Raw genomic sequence first — 16578 nt, 5'->3', positions numbered from 1 at the left:
GGTGGGGCCTAATCTCACGACCAGAGATCGACCCTAGATCATGACCTGAGCTGAAATCAAGAGTCAACCACTTACCTGACTGAGCCACCCAGGTGCCCCCTGGGCTTTTTTTCTCACTTAAATAGCAGTATTAACACATTTCTATATGTTCATTTTCTTCCATTCTTCCTGGCGGTGCTGATAAGCTTTCCAAGGTAAATTTTACTCAAGAGATCAGATTACCCACTATTTGAGTTCATGCTTATTAAGTATTTTCAAATCGTACCATATTGTTTTTCCCAAAACTTTGTTTGTTTGTTTGTTTTTATGGTAAATTACTTAGTCACAGGAAAAGAGATCAAGTAGGGTCATTGAGGAAAAACAAAATCAAAGAGTTTGGTCTTAGAGCTATTGGTTCTCAAACAGTTGGTTCCAAAAACTTGTTAGAAACATAGATTATTGGGGCCCCTGGATGGCTCAGTTGGTTAAGTGTCCAGCTCTTGGGTTCAGCTCAGGTCATGATCTCAGGGTCATGGGATCGAGCCCCGAGTCCAGCTCCACACTCAGTCAGAGCCCACTTGAGTTTCTCTCTCTTCCTTCTGCCCTTCCCCCTCCCACTCAATAAATAAATAAATCTTAAAAAAAAAAAAGAAAGAAAAGTGGATTATTAAATTTACCTGGAATTTACTGACTGCTTGGGGTGAGGGCCCTTGCAACCTGTATTTTTACAGCCCCTCCAGGTGTTGGGATGCTTGGCAGAAGTTTGCATACTTTTGACCTGGAAAAACCTTATCCCCAAGCCACAGACACACCTAGTTTGGCTACATACTTATAGAAACAAATGTTTTCGTTCTCCAGGGTTAAGCAATTCACTTCCATATGTAAATTCAGATGAAGTGTACCTTCATCTTGGAATATTAATTTGCTGTGACTTATTTGGGGTAATTTTGTTTTCATTGCCTAAACCTCCAAATTTCAGGATCTTCATATTTCCATTTGCTACATTTATGCTACCAGAACATTGCCGCCTATCTACGCATGCTTGGACATTTGCCTATTTGAATATGTATATGCTATCTCTTGCAAGTATTTGCCTAGCATTCTTAAGTATCCAGGAAGTGTTTCCATGATACCTTTGCTCCATCAAAATCAGATGCAGATCACTTCAGTTCAAACTGCCGTGGTTCAGTCTAGCATAACCATCCCCTGGACCTGCTCTCTAGGTTTTAAAAATCTGCATATTAAACTTCTTCCTTCCTCTGAGATGAGAGTTTGAAATAATGCTTTGGGTTCGGTGATCTAGACAACAACTTCTTCTGTTGCTAATTAGATGAACAGTACAGAAAGCAAAATGATTGGGTCTCAGGAGAGGTGGATTTTCCCCAGAGAACCCCATCAGAGGACTCTTCAGTTATGGGAGTTGTTGTTTTAGTTGAAGAGGTGTTTTGTAAATGTCTTCTTTCTTCTTCTGTTTAACATTGTGATTCATCATGAAAAAGAAAACCAAAAACCTCCATTTACAAACTGTCTGGCCACCAGAACAGAATTATGTAGTTGGCTGTCCAAAGTGAATTGGATTGTCACCATTCTCTCCTTTCCTTGTGAATTGCTCTTAGTTCAAGGGAAAAACATATTCCCCTACATGTTATAGTTAAGAGTGAGTCCCTGAGTCATTTGACCTGCTTCAATAACAAAGGACACCACACTAAAATGTCCTTCCAAAGGACAGCCATCAGCGAGCCCAAGAAATGATAACATCTCACCTCATTCACCCAACCTTTTCTGCCACGGGACTTACGCTTTCAATGTTACTTTGATAAACTTCATCAGACTCTGTCCTTGTGGGGCCCTTCCTGCTGTTATTTAACATTTTAAATGTAGTATGCCTGCACAAGACTGTGTCCCCTCCATTTCTTTCCCAAGTAAAGGACAGCAGTTAATTGAGAATGGAAAAACAATTCCCAGAACAATTATGAAACTATAATGAAGTTTGCATAAGTACATGCAATTAAGCAAAGAAAAGGTGTGTGAGGAGGTGCCAATGTGGTACGTGCATAGTGAGGTCTCTGTAGGTGTACACAGAGACAGGAGAGCAAAAAAAAAAAAAAGGATTACCGGAACAGTAAAATCACAAATCATGGTGGACTCTCCTATGCTGTGCTAAAACACAAATTGAAACAATGGGCAAAGATAGATTTTTAACACTCCTTTTTCCATCACTGAAAACTGCCCTTTTCATCTTTGTCCCTAAAGATCTTACTTACTTATTCATGAGAGGCAGAGAGAAGCAGAGACATAGGCAGAGGGAGCCTGAAAACTGTTCTTTTCAAATGCCCGGATGATTCTGGACCTGTTCAACAAGCATTGAACGTAGCATATGCCAAATGGCCCATCCTCCAGAACAGAAGACTGTTTGAGTTGCTGGGGAAGAAGAAGTCCCAGCTCTCCTGCAGTTCACCTTCTGACCACGACCCGTACTCTGAGGTCACAGTTGGCTGAAAGGGAGGTTTTTATCTTCTGCTACGCCAGAGAAGTTCCAGATTCACAACTCTGCCTGGGAAATTTCTCCACATTGGGCTTTCTTGTCTCTGTTCTGCTCTGCTGTTGTCATCTCTCCAATCCAAATGGCTTCTCCATGTTCTGAGTGTCAAAATCCACCCACCAGAAGCCCTTTCTCCCCATCTTACTTCCAAAGGAGCTTTTTCCCCTCTGAGCGCTCAGAACACTTCGTGGATATCCTCTCGTTTGGAACCGATCCACAGTCTTCTGTGTTTTTGCAGATTGTGTACGTACATACAGATGTAATTTCCTACAGGACAGGGGCCATTCCGCACACTTCCTGGATACTGTCACCCTTACTTAGTGGATTCACCATTCACATCCTGAATTATAGCTCATTTTAGTGAAAAGGGACTATAGAGAATATCCTTTTTAAAGATGAAGCAAGTAGGGACCTGAGATCACGTACTCAGTAAAAGTCAGAGAAATGACTAGAATCCAGGTGTCCCGATTTTTGCACCATAGTTGGTAATATTGGGAGGGTTTGAAGCGGGAAAGTAGGTTCTGGTCTCATGGAGTCGACGAATGAATCTTGAGGACAAAAGAGAGTAAAACAATAGAATTTTGTTCAGTGAGGCTAAGAAAAAGCTCTCAGAAGTGAGAGGGGTCCGGACAGGGTTGCCACTGGGGGCTCTATAGGGCTGGTCTTGTATTGAAAGCCAACCAAGGAACCCAAATCCTTTTAATACCTCTATGGATACCACCATTGAGGAAGGACTAGGGATAGCACCTTCAATGGCTTGCTTCCTTTTTAGTGTCTGGTAATTCTTCGTTGGTCGTAAGTAGCTGTTATAACAAGACCCCACCTCTGACACCTGGGCAGGATGGTCTGCTTTATTTATCTCTGATTTCCTTTCATCTCCATGTTTTTGGGATTTTTGTGAGCCTGATTCCATGTTCCCCTGTCTCTCCCTACCTTGCCTCTGTCTTACTCAGGTTCATGGGCAGCCCTTCTTCTTTCATTTTTTTTAAGTTTTTTTTATTTATTCATTTGGCAGAGAGAAAGAGAGCACAAGTGAGAGCACAAGCAGAGGAGGGGGATGAGGGAGAGGGAGAAGCAGACTCCTCACTAAGGAGGAAGCATGACTTGGGGTTGGATCCCAGGACCCCTGGATCATGACCTGAGCCAAAGGCAGGCACTCAACCCACTGAGCCAGCCAGGCGGCCCTGGGCAACTCTTCTTATCACACAAGTGAAAACACAGCTTGCATGATTTCCCACAGAAATTTGATTGAAAGTTGTGCATTTTTAAATGTCATTTAAAAAAACTATCTGGTCAGGTTTTTGTTTGTCAAAATAAAAGGTATCAGTTATTCTGTTCCCAATTCCAGTGAAGAGTGATTTTCTGGGAAACCTGGGTGGTTCAGTGGTTGAGCATCTACCTTTGGCTCAAGTCATGATCCCGGGGTCCTGGGATCGAGTCCCTTATCAGGCTCCCTGCAGGAAGCCTGCTTCTCCCTCTGCCTATGTCTCTGTCTCTCTCATGAATTAATAAATAAAAGCTTTTTTAAAAAATGGGAGTATACTTACCAGTGGGTGCCTGGAACCAAGGGAGATGTGGAATTCTTTTACTCATTCATTCCTTCATTCAACACACACAAATAGGTAAATCAATAGTATAAATATGGTAACATATATATTTATACATTACAAGGTTGAGGGAATGGAAAAGTAAGGCTAGACTTTCCACTAATTCCCAGCCCATTAATTCCTTAGTGACCCTGGGACTTTATTTATGTATGTATGTATGTATGTATTTAAAAGATTTTATTCATTTATGAGAGACACAGAGAGAGGCAGAGGGAGAAGTAGGCTTCTCGCAGGGAACTGATGTGGGACTCGATCCCCTGACCGGGATCACACCCTGAGCTGAAGGCAGACACTCAACCACTGAGCCACCCAGGCGTCCCAGTGACCCTGGGTCTTAAATCCTTTTTCTATCTGTATTTCTTTCTTTAAGAAAAAACTCAAAAGATGCAGTATCTGATGTTCTGTGGCTATTTTACACGACTAGAGCCTCACCAAAGCCTCAGAGTGGTTTCTAGGAGACATTGTTCATTAAGGTGTCGCTAGCACCTTTACCTCATAGTCTAACAGGCTTTATTTACATTTATCATTATTATCATCAACAGGTGCAATATGCATTTATGGGCTGACACACACTTTCTCACCATGGTTTATTTTGCTCTTGCCCCTCCATTGGCTGGCACTTGTTGCCTGGGAGCCCTCCGCCACCCAAAAATGTCTTCGATGGTTTCCCTTTGCAACAAGATGAAGGCCAAGTTTTTCATGCAAGACCTTTTATGACAGCCTGCCTAGCCACGCACAACAGAGCTTCAACTCAGTGCTCTCTAGGTCTTGCCACCTTGCTTTTTCACATGGGAAGCCTCGTGGTACTGAGGTGCCAGTGGATCTTCTTTTGTCCCCTTGGTGATTTCTTTCGTTCATAGAGATTCAGAATCTTCTATCCTTCCAAATAAAGGATACTCTCTTAATTTTGGAGCTATGTTCTAGATAGCTCCATGACTAGAAGAATTCCTTACAAATTTACACAAAAAATAAAAACTGAGTGGAAGAAAGAGCAAGTGTTTAAGGGGGCCCCAGGGGAGGGTAAACATGTCTCGCCTGATTAATTGGCTAGTTCGAGAGTAATTGCTTCCAAGGTGAGTGACGAGGCTCGGTTGCTAGGCTTGCAGGTGCCAGCCGGGTCCTTGCCTTCAGTCAAAGGCGTGTAGGGAAGGAAGGCTGAGCTGTTCAGTCTCAGTATCAAAAAAATACACGGTGTCTGTTCTGGGTGAGCAGGTCTTAGGGCCTATTAGGAGGGAAAGGTAACAATTACAGCCTTTCTCTGTTCGACATGCGGTTGCTTAAAAAGTTCTCCTGTGGGTTCTCTTGGTTTTTATTAAATAGCAGAACCTGGGGGTGGGGGAAGTTGGCACCAGGACAGCCAAAAGGGCAGAGAGGAGAAACAGCTAAATTTTCAACGCACAAACAATGCCATTTGAAGTAATGGAGTGAATTCAGAAACATTAGGGCAGCTCCTAATTTGGCCAGTGTATATTTCTTAATATCATGGCACTATAATGTCTGTCCCCAAGCCTGTGTAGATGCAAACCCCTGTGCTGCAGGCCAGTTGGAAACAACAGTGTAAACAGCCTCTGTTGGCCTAATTAAGTTACGCATCTGCACCCTGAACACTTCGTCAGGCTGCAAATATATTAATAGTCATTCTAAGCCAAGAAGCTTTGCCAAGCCAGATGCTGAAATTACTCTCTGTTGTTTTGAAACAAAATATACAATAACCTAATATTTGAAGGTGTTATTGGGAAAAAGAGAAGCTTGGGATTGACTTTTCCATGATCATGCACACCTCTGTCATGTTTTTTGCTTTATTCCTCTTCTGTGGAAGACGCTAAGAATTATATTTACCTGCCTTTTAGCTCATAATGGCTACATTTTCTTTTTCTCCTACTTTGCCGAAAAAGTTGAAGGTGGGTTCTACATGGAGTTCATTTGTGGTGGGTCTTAAAGAAGGAGGAAGATTTAGTGATGAAGAGAAGAAAATAAAGTACAAGTTGGAAGAATGAAAAATAGGAACAATGGAAAGTGGCAGAAAGGAAAGCTACAGAGGGTCACCTCGCTGGCTTGGTCCATGGAACGCGAGACTCTTGATCTTGGGCGTCGTGAGTTCGAGCCCCATGTTGGGCATAGAGTTTATTTCAAAAACAAACAAACAGGGGTGCCTGGGTGGCTCAGCGGTTAAGTGTCTGCCTTTGGCTCAGGTCATTATCTCAGGGTCCTGGGATCGAGCCCCCTGTTGGGCTTCCTGCTCAGAGAGGAGCCTGCTTCTCCCTCTCCCTCTGCCCTTCCCCCCATTTCTTCTCTCTCTCTCTGATAAATAAATAAAATATTTTAAAAAATGAAAACAAACAAACAAACAATACAGTGTGCTCAGGAAGTGGTATGTCTATCATTTGGAGCTCGGTGTCTGGAATCATGGGGGCTGGGATTGATTTTCCTACCCCTGCCAAAGCAAGGGGTCAGCCCACTATCCTCTTCCTTCCATTAGTAGCAGGGTAGAGACTTTTCAAAAGAAGGGAGAGAAAGCACACTGAAGGACTTGATTTCTTCATAGGGTGGGTGGGGGCTCATTGGGTTAATGCCATAGGGTGGAGGGTCTGAGGTATGACATTCAGAGTGAGGAGAAACAGGAAGGCATTCAGGAGTTGAACCTGCATTTTAGAAGTCATCATAAATAAAATATATTCATCTATATTTAAAAAAAAAAACAACTGTTAGAAAAGTGGAGGGTTGAAGATGAGAAACTTCTAAGTCAAAGAGCTTGATATTCTTTAGCCAAAATACTACCTTTACAGGTGGGGGAAACAGCGTTCATTTCCTAGGTGGTCAACAAGCCTGCGTGGGCAGGTACAAAACCCTTCTCTGAGGATCAGCTGATGTTCTCTGGGTGTTTAAGACTCGAGTGCCCCCCAGGTCCCCTAATCTGAACATCACTTGTGGCCAGGATTCAAATTCATTCCAGGGAAGCTTTAAAGCCCTAAGTAAACGAGAGGAGGTCACCTGGGACTTGTTCGTGTGGCTCCAGCACCCTGTGACAAAGCACCGCCATGGACCTCCCAAGGGGAGGAGAGGGGCTGGCACCTAATCTCAAAGTCCCAGGATGGGGAACCTGCAGTGGCCCGTCCCCTAGGACTGGAAATCCCGTCATCTCTTGTTCTAGAAAAAGGTAGGGCGGGCCCCAAAGCATTACAAAGGAGCCGCGATGGATGCTGTTGCTTTTCATTTCAGATCTTGTCACCTCGGTGGCTTTTGTCATTAGAGCATTTTTTTTTTCATTAAGGGTTTGAGAAGGGGGGCCGCGCTGCATCCCGTGGATTGTGCAGGAAGGGTCGCAGGGCCAGGTGACTGCCAGGAGCCACCAGAGGGGACAGCCCCACGGGACAGCGGCCTGGGGATGACTAGCAGGAAGCAGCACGCCTGCCAGAGCACATTATTTCAACTTTGGCTTTCGCTGGGCTAATTCCCTGCGTGGCCAAAACGAGGGTGTGGGGGTTGGGGGGGGCAGACACACGGGCAACTCCAAGGCAGTACATCTGAGAAGCCAAATCTGCGGGGGGACAGGAGCTGCCGGAGCTGGGGGGCGGCGGCCAGCAGGTGCAGGCAGGAGGTGGGGGGGGGAGGCTGGGCTTCGGGGACCTGCCACCGGGCTGTGGACAAAGGCGATCCAGTAGCAGAACGAGGCTGCTGGTATCAGCCCGGGGAGGCCTCCCGGGTGACACTGACTCAGTTCCCCGCGCTCCCTCGGGCCAGGAGGCACCGGAGCATGTGCCGAAGCCAGGACTCCGAGGCAGAAGAAAGTCTGGGGAAGGACTTGCCGATCCTGGCCGTCTTGCAGCCTCGCCCCCCTGGGAGGCATGCCTTCATCCACGCGCTACCTCTTCATAGCTTCCGTCTCCTGCGTGGTCGTTTTTATCGTGTGCTACATGTTGGGTCCTGGGGGAGAGCAAAGCTTCCAGAAGCTGAATCACTCGGAGGCTCTGATGCTGACTCAGGTTTGCACATCCTTTATCAAAGGCAAAGCGCCGTTCCCGTGGAGAAACAAACTGATGATCCACCAGAGGACTTCGTGCAGGGATTACCTGACCCGGAGCCACTACATCACGGCCCCTTTATCTAAAGAAGAGGCTGACTTTGCTTTGGCGTACACCATGGTCATCCATCACCATTTCGAGACCTTCGCCAGGCTCTTTAGAGCCATTTACATGCCCCAGAATGTCTACTGTGTGCATGTGGATGAAAAGGCGACAGCTGAATTTAAAGATGCAGTAGAGCAGCTGCTGAGCTGCTTCCCCAACGCCTTCCTGGCCTCGAGGATGGAGCCCGTGGTCTACGGGGGCATCTCCAGGCTCCAGGCCGACCTGAACTGCCTCAAGGACCTCGCGGCCTCCCAGGTGCCCTGGAAGTACGCCATCAACACGTGTGGCCAGGATTTCCCCCTGAAGACCAACAAGGAGATCGTTCGGTATCTGAAGGGTTATAGAGGGAAAAACATCACCCCCGGGGTGCTGCCCCCCAGTCACGCCATCGGCCGCACCAAGTACGTCCACCGGGAGCACCTGGGCAAAGAGCTTTCCTATGTGATCAGAACCACAGCGTTGAAACCACCCCCTCCCCATAATCTCACCATTTACTTTGGCTCTGCCTATGTTGCTCTATCAAGAGAGTTTACCGACTTCGTCCTCCACGACCCACGGGCTGTTGACTTGCTCCAGTGGTCCAAAGACACTTTTAGTCCTGATGAACATTTCTGGGTGACACTCAATAGGATCCCAGGTATGTGCGATTCCGTGTTTCACATAATGGCACGTGGTGTACTTGGAAAGGCTTTTCAAGAGCCTGGTCCTTCGTAGTGGACGTAGAGGATGAAAAGTGAAATCCATGGTTCTCGCTCTGGATCCTTTCCAGACGCAGAATCGGGGCCTGGCGTGGCCAAGTAATACCTTTCAGCAGTATTGCCTGACAACTGATCATGGTCTCTTGTGTGCATCTTGCTACATCTTTGCCACAATAGGTATTACTGTTCTCAGTCCATGGTGGTGGTCTTGCTCTCCCCCAGATTTGTCAGACTCGCTCTTACGCCAGGGCCTTGGCCTCAGCCAATCTCTTTCCTACCCCCAGACCTTTATAGGCTTTTTGTCAGCCAGATGTCTATAGCTCACAGAGGTTGAGCTCACCACCCCACCCCACTGTTCTTCTTTCAAAGGAATTTGGAACAACCATTTTTTTCATTCGGAATAATCATATTTACTTATTTGCATGGGTTTGTTCTTGGCCTCCTCTGCATTATAAGCTCCATGATGTTGGGGTCATTTTCTATCTTGTTATCTACTGCATGGTGGATAAATTAAATAAATGATTGAGTGATAGAATGAATGAATGAATGGACAAGCATAAGGCTTCACACCATGGTTGTCTCCCTAAGACCCACTGAATTGAAAATATTTGGACTCATACATATGCTGTATCACACGTGTAGAGTTTTGTGGGTTTTTTTTTTTTTAACATCTTACTTCAGATCACAAATGAGATTCTAGGAGCAGCTCCTTCTCTCATCAAAACATTTCTGCCTTTACTAATGGACGAGATCAATTATTTTTTAAGCTACATAAAACATGATAGGATTTCCTCTGAAGGAAATCGCATGCTTTGGACTCAATAAAAAAATACAAAATGGATCTCTGATGAACTCAACAGCATTATTATAGCAAGAGAAAAGCAATCATTGTTCTGGTTTTGGGGGGCTGCCAACTTGGAAACACTGGTAGGTGCTCTCAGGCTGCAGGGTAGGGCCTGCTGGGCGATAAACATGCCAGTATTCTCTGGAAAATACCGTGTTTGGTCTCTGAATCCCAGGGTGACTGGCCTGGTGAACAGGGTTTGCTCTTGTACTGTGAGCTCTCTCTCTCCTGACCTCCCTCTCTGCATGACCCCACTTTCACCTCTTGTCTGTTGTTCCATCATCTGCAGATAATTTGGGCGCTTCAGGGCCTTAGAGGCTGATTTTCATATTTAAATATGTAGTCCCTTTCTGTTCTCACTATTCCCTTTTGATGTCTAAAAAGTCAGTACTAGCTATGTGGTTTCTTACATATGGTCTGAGATGAAGGCATTTCATGAACTTAACAAAATCTGGAATCTCTCTTTTTTAAAAAACGACAAATGTGGATTTGGGCTGGAGTTAAATGTTCCTGGTTACTGTGACAGGTGGACAGTCAGTCTGTCAAATCAATAGAAGAAAACCAAGGGAAGAAGGAATCTTTCACCCTCTTCCTTTTTTTTTTTTTTTTTTTAAATCTCCTTAGCCTCCTTCTCCTTTCCAGCCCTAGTCCAATAGACAAGGTGAGAGACCAAGATTGATATGTAGATAAGCACAGGAGAGGAAAACATTTTTTTTTAAGATTTTATTTATTTATTCATGAGAGACACAGAGAGAGAGAGAGAGAGAGAGGCAGAGACACAGGCAGAGGGAGAAGCAGGCTCCATGCAGGGAGCCCAATGCGGGACTCAATCCTGGGACTCCAGGATCACACCAAAGGCAGGCGCCAAACTGCTGAGCCACCCAAGGATCCCGAGGAAAACATTTTTGCCATAGGTTTGTCATATGCTGCTTTATAGCTTCTCAGAGCAACTGTATGACTCCTTGTAAGTCATATAACCTCTTGGAAACTCAAATCTCTCCAACTACCAAATGAGGGCCCAGGTAAGAAGACCCCCCTTTGTCTCTACCTATGCCTTTCACTGCAGAAGACCCTGGAATTTGTAGGAAGGTAAAAATTCTGGTGAGTCTGGATTCTGGGTTGACCATTAGCCTTGGTGAATGCATTCCATTTCCTTTGGAGGAAAGGAAGAGCTCCCCCAAAGACATCCTCCAGGGAGGAAGGCAAGTACCACACAGGATCAGTGATCCCTCAGGTGTGATTCTGCAAGGGATGCATTACAGTCTAACAGGAGGTCTCCTGCAGCTTTGCCTCCTTCCTTTCCGAGACGCTGGATGGCATCCTGGTTCAGGGAGAAAGGATATCCTGCTTGTAGGTGGGGCCTTCCTGAATTGCAAGTTTAAAAAAAGAAAAACAAAAACCAATTCATCAAACGCTCTAACCCATGCTGGATGTCTCCATCTTCAAAGGCAATGTAAAATCCAATCACACACTCAAGTAACTCCGGGGTTTTATGCTTGAGTATTCCTCGTGACTTGAGATTTAGTGTGTAAATTTGGTTCTTGGTTACCAACCAAACTTTAACGATAGTAGCTCTTCTGTTTTCAATGTCAGGTTAAGAAAAGAAAAAACGAGTGGGAAATATCAGAAAGGGAGACAGAACATGAGAGACTCCTAACTCTGGGAGACGAACTAGGGGTGGTAGAAAGGGAGGTGGGTGGGGGATGGGGGTGACTGGGTGACCGGCACTGAGGGGGGCACTTGATAGGATGAGCACTGGGTGTTATGCTATATGGTGGCAAATTGAACACCAATAAAAAATAAATTTATTAAAAAAAAAGAGAGAAGAAAAGTCCTTCCGCAAGCACAGTGTCAACATCTTTTCTCAAAAAATTAAAGTACAAATAGTGTTGTTCCTTTCCTCCTTCAAAAGTCCCTTCCTCTCTTCTATCACACATCCTAAATTAAAAGGGTTGTGCTAGAAAGACAGTGCATGGGTGCATCAGGTTCTCCAAATCACCCACAAGAGTAACAGGACCAAGAACATGACTAGTTCCTTATAATTAGATGACATCAGAAAACCAAGTGAAATTGGTTTAAAGTTGGTAAGTAAGACTCAATAAAAAGTACCTTCACAGAGGTAGCACCGAATCACATAGCTTCATGTAGCTTTTTTTCCCCTGATGTTCTCTTTCTATTGAGAAAATGATTTCTCTCTTGGTTTTCAACCCCTAGGCTTTTCCCATATTGCAATGGAATTAGAAGTGGTATTGAAATGGGCCAGAAAGAGTCCCTTGGGGAAAAGAGGCCCCAGTCTCACATCCTGCTTCAGCAGTGGCATCGTTGGAATGATGCCACTCTATGTGGCTCCTGGACAAACAGTCTAGACCTCTCCCTCAGGCCATATTCCCAAAGAAAACCCTCCAGGAGCACAATTTTCAACATTTCGCTGATTGACACCACAGAACACCAGGCTCTGCTTAGCAATAGTCCACCTTGAATTCTGGTGTATGCTTTTATTTTCTAACTGATCAGATTTTTGTAATCATTGATCTGTGTCACCTTGGAAAAAGACCAAGTTCTCTAACTTTTCTGGTTATTCCTATAACATTGTTTTTGGCCTACCTGCCCCATGGTGGCGAGCCAGAGGCCATTTAAGTCTTTGCTTTCAATCTTGTGGACTTGATTAGTATCTGCAGAAACAGCTATTGGGCTGCTGTTTTGCAAGTCCATTCCCGTGGCTAAATTGTCTTCTGGTCCCACTTTAGGGCCGGTCCTTTCCCAGCTACTTCCCCCACCACCACCCTCTCTCTCACGTAAGTTTGTTCTTTTGAATTTTTGCTCATGCATTACTCTGACCTTTCTCATGCCATGCGGTTTTTCTTCCATAAGAATGTTTTCATTTGCCTCTCTTCCTTTTTCCATTTTGTATACATTTTTTTTTCAGAGCCCCTTCTTCAAATAAATTATCTCAACCTCAGAAGTGACCGCATGATCACATTTCCGCATTTTTCAAATCTAAAAATAGCGTGTTTCCTACTTCAATTTATTTTGCTTTTTTCACTTTGAGTTTTATTTATATGGGCACATTCTTTGGGAGTGTGCTCTGACTCCTTAAGTGGCAAGTGACAGAAACACAACTGAAAGTTGCTGAAATAGATCCCAGAACCCCCTGGGTCACAGAATTGAGATGCTCAAGGGCTCCAAATAAAGCTAGATGCAGAGTGGAAACAATGTATTCAGGACTCTCTCTTGCCAGGTGGTCTCTCTGGGGGGTTAAAAACCATCCCTATTTCTCCAGAGCTAAAGGGAGGTCTGAGTGATGCTCAGTGCTAGAATTAGGAAAGTCCCAGGTGCACTGGAACAAGTTGGTCACCCTCTCTTTCTGTGTCAGCCCCATTCAAGAAAGTCAAGAAAGGCAAGAAAGTCTTTTTCCTGAGAGTTCCAGCAATAGTTTAAGAGTCCTCAGATTGGACCTCCTCAGTCTCAATTCCTATCCCTAATTAAACTGGGTGGGGAGGGGGTGCAGTGAAGGATGCTGACCAGTTCTTCTTGGGTCACTTTCCCAAAGGGCAGGCAATGGAGGAAGATGATTCCTTAGGGTGACACTGGTGAGGTGACAGCACAACTCCCCACTGCAACATGGATCCTGGTCCTGTGGGCAGAGTGCTAATGAGCATCTCCACCTGGTCTTAGAGGGGCGAGATTTAGCTGAGTTACAAAACTTTAAGCCCTTGGGCAATTGTAATTTGGAGAATACTAGTTAAATTACTTTCTTGGAGGTGGCATGATCTCAATAAGCTTATCCTTTCTGCCTCATAAAAGCATTTTTTAAAACATTTTATTTATTTATTCATGAGAGATACAGAGAGAGAGGCAGAGACATAGGCGAGGGAGAGGCAGGCTCCCTGAGGGGAGCCTGATGTGGGACTCGATCCCAGGACCCCAGGATCACGACCTAAGCCAAAGACAGATGCTCAACCACTGAGCCACTCAGGTGCCCTAAAAGATTTTTTTTTAAAGATTTTATTTTTAAGTAGTCTCTATACCCAACATGGGGCTCAAATGCACAACCCTGAGATCAAGTTTCACATGCTTGGGGCGCTTGGGGCCCTTGGGTGGCTCAGTTGGTAAAGCATCCAACTCTTGATTTTGGCTCAGGTCATGATCTCAGGGTCGTGAGATCGAGCCTCAAGTCAGGCTCTATGCTCAGCACAGAGTCTGCTTGAGATTCTCTCTCTCCTTCTCCCTCTGCCCTTCAACCCTGCTGTCTCTCTCTCTCTCACATAAATAAATCTTTGAAAAAAGAAACCTCACATGCTCTAGCAAGTGAGCCAGCGAGGCACCCCCATAAAAATATTTTAAATAATGTTCCTTTGTTATGTTCAAGGAATATTTTGCGAAAAGTACTTACGCGTGATCTCCTTTAACCCCTGTAAGACCCCTATAAAAGGACCATCGTTCCCATTTTGCAGACGAGAAACTCGAAGATCAAAATACATGACAAAGGCAAATATTTCGTATACCTACCAAGAAGTAAAAATAAAAAGAAACATGTAAAGGAAGGAGAGGTGAGACCTGTGTTAATACATTTAGATTAAATGGCACCGCGTTTTATGAATTCTTCATTTAATTGTTGCAAAAACTGCAAATGTTCAGAAGATGCAACTTTGCTAATTGGTTAAGTCTCTTTAAGCTTGTGGAATGGTTATATGGCTGGGACCACCCAAGAATGTCCTGTCTTGTTCCTTATGTCATCTGGATAGTTAGGCCATTTTCCGGGAACTCGGGCTTTTCCGTGTGAGTGAGAGGTACAGGAAATGAGGAGCCTATTTACTGAACATCTGCCAATGGGTTTGTGTTATCTTAGTTTAATCTCAAGAATCTTGTCTGGTCAGTACCTGAACCCGATGTGAAGATGGAATCGAAGGGTTGAGTTATGTGCCTCGCTCCAAAAGCAGAAGGCACGGCGAAGGAGAGAGCACCTCAAATCCTGCACACTTGGACCTCAGCCTACATCCTCACTTTTGTGTGTCCTCGAATCCCACACCATCCTCTCTGAGCTCTGCCTCACGGCCTGGGCTCTCTCTCTCTCTCTCTCTCTCTCTTTCTCTCTCTCTCGGCAGTTCTCATTGCCTCATCTCTGTGGACCTGACTTTCCCTAGAGCTTGGGTTCCAAGGCTTGGAGAGACCCAGGTTGGAATCTCAGCTCCTCCTTTCCCAGCCACATGGCCTGACATTTATTTAGAAAAAAAAAAAAAAAAAAAAAGCACAGTCTTCGAGTAGTAGAGCAAAGGTATTGAAAGCCTGGGCAGCCTGGAGCCAAACTGCTTGGATTTATTTATGTATCTTTAATTTTTTAATTTTTAATTTTTTAAAAGATTTTATTTATTTATTCATGAGAGACAGAGAGAGAAGCAGAGACATAGACAGAGGGAGAAGCAGGCTCTGTGTGGGGATTGAGCCTGATGTAGACCTTGATCCCAGGACCCCGGGATCACGACCTGAGCCAAAGGCAGACACTCAACCACTGAGCCACCCAGGTGTCCCCAAACTGCCTGCATTTAAATGCCTGTTGTGCCATTTACAAGCTGTGTGACCTTGGATAGGTTACCTGAACTGGGGGCCTCAGTTTCCCCATCTATAAAATGAAGAAGAGAGTAATATTTACATCAATATTTACATCACATCAAGCATGTGAAGCTTAAATGAACTGGGCCAGTGCCCTGCGTTAATTTTTATTACTGTTACTGTTGTTATGATGTCTTCATCTATAAAATGCATATTCGTTTAATAAATATTTGTGGAGCACCTAGATACTAGGCTCGGCATTGGGGTATAGTCCTTTACAAGACAAATAAGGCCCCCCCCACCTCACGGAGCATATATTCCAGACGCGGAACACGGATAAGAATAAGCAGACAGATAAGATAATTAGAGATTACCGTAGATGCTCTGAAGGAAACGCAGGCTGGTCAGAAAGGGACCCATGGAGTGGGTCGGGGAAGGCTTTTTGGTGTAAGTAGCACAAGAGCTGCGTCTCCTAAATGAGAACGAGCCAGCCAAGCCCTTGAGAAAGAGCTTCCAGGCGGGGGGGGGGGGGGGGGGGGGGGGCAAATGTCCCTGGGGGAGCAGGAGATCTGGGGGTTCAGGAGCTAGAAAAGCAGCCAGTGTGTCGTGGCCAAGTGAGTGATGGTGAGTTCTGGACCTGGCATGAGGTGGGCCCGGCCCTCATGTGACGGCCACGGGGATGACATGACCTGGCAACAGGCAAAACAAGACGATGAGTACAAGTTCTTGGCACCGGGCTGGATACAGACTAAACAGTCAATAAACTGAATCTGGCTCCCTGCCTCCTCTGCACCCCTGGTGCTGCCCATCTGTGTCCCCTTGCCCCCCCTCCCCCCAACACTCTCCTTTCTTTCTAACTGTGTGGGTTTGAACTCGGTAAGTCCACTTACACATTTTTACCGTATGGTCCTACAAATGTATTTTCTCTTCTTTATGATTTTCCAAATAGCACCTCCCTTTGTCTAGGTCACTTTATTGTTGGAATATCGTATACGATACGTATCATTTACAAAATTTCTGTTGTCTATGTGTCATTGGGAAGGCTTCCCGTCAACAGTGGGCTATTCATAGTTAAGTTTGGGGGGAGTCCAAAGATGTTTGTGGATTTTCTCCTGCACCAGTGGCTGGCACCCCTGAGCCCTGCAATGTTCTAGGGTTGACTGTATTTCCCCTGACTCCATTCCCAGCCTACTTTAACCCATCCTCCATAGTGACAGGATGACCTTTATCA

At 45.1% G+C, this 16578-nt stretch overlaps 1 protein-coding gene across 3 annotated transcripts in view; it reads left to right on the top strand.

Moving 5' to 3' along the window:
- The window catches only part of GCNT2 (glucosaminyl (N-acetyl) transferase 2 (I blood group)), an 82607-nt gene that overhangs the window by 17053 nt on the left and 48976 nt on the right, over positions 1-16578 (top strand). Inside the window, exon 1 of one of the 3 annotated variants that reach the window (XM_072813896.1) lies at positions 7787-8892. The exons of the other annotated variants lie outside the window; for them this stretch is intronic. Coding sequence (XP_072669997.1) covers positions 7974-8892 — 919 coding nt within the window. The 5' untranslated portion in view covers positions 7787-7973. Of the gene's footprint in view, positions 1-7786; positions 8893-16578 lie in introns of those variants that run through there. 3 annotated transcript variants of the gene reach the window in all.

The sequence above is a fragment of the Canis lupus genome, chromosome 37 (assembly GCF_048164855.1).
Source record: "Canis lupus baileyi chromosome 37, mCanLup2.hap1, whole genome shotgun sequence".
In the NCBI taxonomy this organism is placed as follows: domain Eukaryota; kingdom Metazoa; phylum Chordata; class Mammalia; order Carnivora; family Canidae; genus Canis; species Canis lupus.
The sequence above is the reverse complement of the archived record's forward strand: the minus strand, read 5'-3'. Positions and strand labels throughout refer to the sequence as shown.